Source organism: Podarcis gaigeae, assembly GCF_964106915.1.
Source record: "Podarcis gaigeae genome assembly, chromosome: 6".
NCBI lineage: Eukaryota > Metazoa > Chordata > Lepidosauria > Squamata > Lacertidae > Podarcis > Podarcis gaigeae.
The window spans coordinates 80,784,379-80,791,025 of NC_139682.1; the positions used below are offsets into that span (position 1 = coordinate 80,784,379).

The 6,647-nt window shown below is 42.3% G+C and overlaps 1 protein-coding gene across 1 annotated transcript; it reads right to left on the reverse strand.

The window, feature by feature from the left end:
- Positions 1-2,434: 2,434 nt before the first annotated feature.
- Positions 2,435-6,431, reverse strand: LOC310847709 (uncharacterized protein; the record flags this gene model as incomplete). The annotated part of the gene is made up of 6 exons (XM_083745771.1): positions 6,163-6,431; positions 5,138-5,233; positions 4,747-4,788; positions 3,941-4,012; positions 3,263-3,307; positions 2,435-2,451 (listed from the first exon to the last, which is right to left on the reverse strand). Exons 1-6 carry the CDS (start codon positions 6,356-6,358, stop codon positions 2,435-2,437), a joined length of 468 nt encoding a protein of 155 aa, XP_083601897.1. The 5' UTR covers positions 6,359-6,431.
- Between the last annotated feature and the right edge of the window lie 216 nt (positions 6,432-6,647).

Sequence of the window (6,647 nt, forward strand, 5' to 3'; positions counted from 1 at the left end):
GGAACATTTTAAAATCAAGCAAACCGCAAACAATGTTTAATGTGCATTAACAGTTTGAAGAGAGGCACAGTATGTGCACTACAGGTGATACAAATTGTCCTTCTGCTGATCACTTAGATCTGCAGCTGCCTGTTTTCCTTCAGTTCATACTGGTAATATTTCAGTTCATTAACCAGATCTGTCCAACCTGTGTGACTCACCAAGCCAAGCGCAGCTCATCAGCAATATATATAGTGGCCCATCAGAACACCTTGGCATCAGGCTGGGATGGTGGTGGGATGTGATTGGGCGGAGCTTACAGTGGAGGCTCAGGTTGCGAACGTGATCCATGTGGGAAGCACGTTTGCAACCCGCAGCGTTCACAACCCACAGCGCTACGTGTGTGCACACGCGGGTTGCAATTCGGCACTTCTGCACGTGATTTAGCGCTTCTGCTGTTGTTTATTGCCTTGACATCTGCTGGAAGGGCGTTCCACAGGGCAGGCGCCACTACCGAGAAGGCCCTCTCAGCAAGGGAACCGCCAGAAGGCCCTCGGTGCTGGACCTCAGTGTCCAGACTGGATGATGGGCATGGAAACGCTCCTTCAGGTATACAGGACTGAGGCCGTTTAGGGCTTTAAAGGCCAGCACCAACACTTTGAATTGTGCTCAGAAATGTACTGGGAACCAATGAAGATCTTTTAGGACCGGTGTTATATGGTCTCGGTGGCCACTCCCAGTCACCAGTCTAGCTGCCGCATTCTGGATTAATGCAGTTTCTGAGTAACCTTCAAAGGTAGCCCCACGTAGAGCGCGTTGCAGTAGTCCAAGCAGGAGAAGGTTGGTTTGCATTTCTAATCAGAAGCCAAAAGCTGCATTTCAGCTGGATGAAGATCTTGTTAAAGTTCATTGTATTTCACAAGTTGGATGTATTCTATTAATAGCAGATCCATTGAAATGAATAGATATGAGTAACAGTGCAATCCTAACATAGCTGTCAACTTTTCCCTTTTCTTGCGAGGAATCCTATTCAGAATAAGGGAATTTCCCTTTAAAAAAGGGAAACTTTGACAGCTATGTATCCTAACTCTGTCTATTGAGACACAAGTACTACTGAATTCAATGGCACATACTCCCAGATAAGTGAGGTGAGAATTGCAGCCCGCTATTGTTTTTGTTTGTTACTATGGGATGTATTTTTGTGTTTATATATTGTAAGCTGCCCTGTAATTAAGGGCAGTACGAACTTTAATAACAAATAAAAGCAACTAATGCTAGGTTTGTTCATTTCAGTGGGTATACTTCTGAGTATGACTTAGTTGAATACAACTCCTATGCTATCGCTGTCAGCTGCTCCTAAAATATTTATTATTATTATTATTATTATTATTATTATTAATAATAATAATAATAATATTTATACCCCGCCTATCTGCCTTGGTTTCCCCAGCCGCTCTGGGCAGCTTCCAGCAGAATATTAAAATACAATGATTCTTCAAATAGTAAAAGCTTCGCTAAACAGGGCTGCCTTCAGATGTCTTCTAAAAGTCCGATAGTTGTTTATGTCCTTGACATCTGATGAGAGGGTGTTCCACAGGGCGGGTGCTACTACTGAGAAGGCCCTTTGCCTGGTTCCCTGTAACTTTGCTTCTCACAGTGAGGGAACCACCAGAAGGCCCTTGGCATATTGATTGTGTCATGTTCCACTGCTTTTTTGGTGATATATGTGGATATGTGGATCAACACAGCTCCTGAGTAACCAGGGGAGAAACTTAATAAAATTAATAAAATTAGAGTCACATTCCATCTTCAAGGAAACAATAAACTTACTGCAGTCCATGGGAGGATTGAAGCCCCCACCTTTTCTCCAAGAATCCCTCGAAGAATTATCAAAGATCGGAGGCAAAGGTGGCTCTGAAATTACATCCACAACATCCTTTAGTGCCCTTGAATGCAGCCATGAAGATTTGAATTCATTTAAAGTAGCTAGCAGCTGAGGGGTCCAGAGGAGCTGGTGTACCTTGCCTGACCACCAGAAGAATGGTCTATGGAACTCACACAATTTTTGCACCCCCCTGGGCCAACCTGACCAACTGCCCAGTAAACCCCTGGTTATCAACATCATGCCCTAACCAACTGAGCTATACAGAGGTTTTCAAACATCAAATTCCCAATAAACTCTTTCCACATGTAAGTATTTGTTCGGGAAGGCAGAGAATTCTGTGGTCCCGTCTATTGGTGCTCTCAATTTAAAAGAGTGCTGGCCAGACATGAAGGCCTTATCTCAATTATTCCACCGCAGCTGAATATGGTCCAGAAATTGTTTCCCACCCACTGGTAACAATGAATATTTTACCCTTAAAAGAATTACTGGTGCTCTTCTTTTCAGAAAAACCCTCACTAAGATTTTGACACACCTCAGACCTAAGATTTCAGACCCAATCCTTAGATCTTTTTAAAGTGATTTGGGCCCTGTAAAAAAAAGGACACCGTTTTATAAGCTGATTTGTTATAAAAAGTATTGAAGAGAAAATCATCATTCAATGTTACACACACACAATTTATATACTGCTTAATGCCAATATAGGCTGCAAAGTGTTTTACAAAATATAAAAACCAATCAGAAACTCATAAAGATATAAACATCCATAATTAAATACACATTACAGCAATCTCATTAATGTATTAAAACCTAGTTAAAATTCCCTATGGTCCCTATAGAAATTCATGTTGTTAGCTTGTGCCCAATTCCCTAGTCATTTTGAATTTTGATTCTGCCTTATATTGTATTAGTTACCCCTCCTAGTTTTGTTTCAACTACAAATTTCATGAGCATCCCCTCAATTCCTTCAACCAAGTCATTTATAAAGACGTTGAACAACAACGGGCCTGAGTCAGAACCCTGTGGCACCCCACTTGTCACTTTTTTCCAGGATGAAAAAGGAACCATTAATGAGTACTCTTTGGGTTCAGTCAGTCAACCAGCTACAAATCCATCTAACCGTTACCTTGTTCAACCCACACTTTACCAGCTTCCTTGAGAGAATATCATGGAGGACTTTGTCAAAAGCCTTACTGAAATCAGCATTTCTCTGATCCACCAAGTTTGTAATTCCATCAAAAAAAGAAATCAGATTGGTCTGGCAGGACTTATTTTTGAGAAACCCATGCTGGGTCTTAGTAATCACAGCATCCTTTTCTAAATGCTCACAGACTGACTGTTGAATTATTTGCTCTAGGACCTCCACTAGTACTGATGTCAAGGTTACTGGCTGGTACTTACCTGGGTATTCGAAGTCGGTGTCAACATTTGTCTGGAGCAAGAAATCTGTAGGGAATTACAGTACAGCAATACAACAATCTCATTAAAATATAACCATCCATAATTAGAATACATATATAACATCAGACCTTTTGTTCTATGGTTGATTGATTCTTTTTCATGGTATTTGAACATAAACACAGCTTGCTATACACTGCACTGAATACTGTTGACTCAGAACTTGTTGTGTATGGGGGGGGGTCAGGTTCAGAGATTGTGCATAAAGCTGAAATTGTGTATATCTGGAAGAATTCTGGAAACACTCGCGCCTGGCGCAACCATCCGTATCCTTCTGGAGACGGCATGTTGAGTGGTGCCCTACCCTCACCAAGCATGGCAGAAAGCCTTAAAGCTGGTGACATTTTTCAAATGGCTACTACCATCATGGGCAGGCCTGTTTGGATTTTTCCAGAGCGTGTGTTCACCAGATAAAAATCCCTGAAATCAGTGTTCCAAGCTTCACCTGGCAGAGGTAAAAGTCCGCACCACTAGTTAACTCATGGCAGCATTGGGTCTCCAAAGGATCCCAACTCCTGTTTGATTGCTGGAAGTGAAGGATGGTTTGGGTGTTCCTGGACTTATTTTTGAGAGACCCATGCTGAGTCTTAGTAATCACAGCATCCTTTTCTAAATGCTCACAGACTGACTGTTGGATTATTTGTTCTAGGACCTCCCCTAGTACTGATGTCAAGGTCACTGGCTGGTACTTACCTGCGTATTCAAAGTCGGTGTCAACATTTGTCTGGGGCAAGAAATCTGTAGGGAATTACAGTACAGAATACAACAATCTCATTAAAATATAACCATCCATAATTAGAATACATATATAACATCAGACCTTTTGTTCTATGGTTGATTAATTCTTTTTCATGGTATCTGAACATAAGCACAGCTTACTATACACTGCATTGAATACTGTTGACTCAGAACTTGTTGTGTATGGGGGGGTCAGGTTCAGAGATTGTGCATAAAGCTGAAATCGTGTATATCTGGAAGAATTCTGGAGACACTCGCGACTGGCGCAACCATCCGTATCCTTCTGGAGATGGCATGTTGAGTGGTGCCCTACCCTCACCAAGCATGGCAGAAAGCCTTAAAGCTGGTGACATTTTTCAAATGGCTACTACCATCATGGGCAAACCTGTTTGGATTTTTCCAGAGCGTGTGTTCACCAGATAAAAATCCCTGATATCAGTGTTCCAAGCTTCACCTGACAGAGGTAAAAGTTCACACCACTAGTTAACTCCTGGCAGCATTGGGTCTCCAAAGGATCCCAACTCCTGTTTGATTGGTGGAAGTGAAGGATGGTTTGGGTGTTCCTGGAGTTATTTTTAAGAGACCCATGTTGGGTCTTAGTAATCACAGCATCCTTTTCTAAATGCTCATGACTGACTGTCGAATTATCTGTTCTAGGACCTTCCCTGGTATCACTGTCTGGTACTTACCTGGGTCTTCCAAGTCGGGGTCAAGATTTGTCTGGACCCAGTCTGTAGGGAATTGCAGTACAGCATTACAACAATCTCATTAAAGTATAACCATCCATAATTAAAATACAAATATAATATCAGACCTTTTGTTCTATGGTTGATTGATTCTTTTTCATGGTATTTGAACATTAACACAGCTTACTATACATTGCATTGAATACTGCTGACTCATAACTTGGGGGGGGGGTCAGGTTCAGAGATTGTGTATGAAGCTAAAATTGTGTATAGCCGGAAACCCACCCCCCACCTGGCACAACCATCCGTCTCCTTCTGGAAATGGTACATTGAACGGTGCCCTACCCTCACCAAGCATGACAGAAAGCCTTAAAGGTCACTGGCTGGTACTTACCTGGGTCTTCAAAGTTGGAGTCAACATTTGTCTGGTTCCAGTCCATGGGAGCCCCACCTTTTCTTGAAGAATTCCCAAAGATAATTAAAAAAGGATCTGAAATTACATCCACAAGATCCTTTAGTACCCTTGGATGCAGCTTATCATGCCATGAAGATTTGATTTCATTTAAAGTAATGTAGCTAGCAGCTGCAATCCTCTGCTGAGAAGTCCAAAGAAGAAGAAAAAGAAGAGGAGGAGGAGGAGGAGGAGGAGGAGGAGGAGGAGGAGGAGTTTGGATTTGATATCCCGCCTTTCACTCCCTTTAAGGAGTCTCAAAGTGGCTAACATTCTCCTTTCCCTTCCTCCCCTACAACAAACACTCTGTGAGGTGAGTGGGGCTGAGAGACTTCAGAGAAGTGTAACTAGCCTAAGGTCGCCCAGCAGCTGCATGTGGAGGAGCGGGGAAGCGAACCCGGCTCCCCAGATTACGAGACTACCGCTCTTAACCACTACACCACACTGGCTAGCATGCCTTGCCTGACCACCCAGAACAGTCTAGGGAACTCACACAATTTTTGCACACACACCCCCTGGGCCAACCTGACCAATTGCTAAGTCAACCCCTGGTTATCAGCATCATGCCCTAACCAACTGAGCTATACAGAGGTTTTCAAACATCCAATTCCCAACAAACTCTTTCCACATGTATTTGTTCGGGAAGGTGGAGGACTCTTTGGTCCCATCTATTGGTGCTCTCAATTTAAAAGAGTGCTGGCCAGACCTGAAGGCCTTATCTCAATTATTCCACCCCAACTGAATATGGCCCAGGAATTGTTTCCGAGCTGCTGGTAACGATGAATATGTCATCCTTTAAAGAATTACTGATGCTCTTCTTTTCATGAAACCCTCACTAAGATTTTGACACACCTCAGACCTAAGATTTCAGAAATCAACCCTTAGATCTTTTCAAAATGATTTTCAATATTTCTTTTAAAGAAGATTCCAATATTTGCAAATTCAACAAATAATTAGCTGCCACCCACCTGTGTCCTGTGCATCCACAATCAGGGCAAAGCCAAACACCAAGAGTTCCATCCACAAAAACATGGTTACATCTAGGGGTGTGTGTCCCTCAAAACAGCATGTGTGTGTCAGTCTCTGGAAAGCAAAATAATGGTTATTGCCCTGTGCACATGCCTCACCAAGGTCCAAATCAAATGTAGAATAGGCTGTGCACATATATAATGCAATGTGTCCTTATCATTCAAGAATCAGCTTCCTCTGATATCAAGAAACTAACCACACAGATACCCTGCACAGCTAAGGGCTGTCACGTATAATTTTTACCAACTTCTCTAAAGGCACTCTTTCTTTCTCTCTTCTATCTTTAGTTTCCATGAATTCACAAAAAGTTTTTTGTTTTTTGCAATTCTTGTGACTTTCTAGTTGAAAAGTCTAGGAACTGTGAAGGGTTTCTCTTTCCATAGCTGAAATAGTTGAAGCGCTCATGGCTGTGGAGCAAACCACA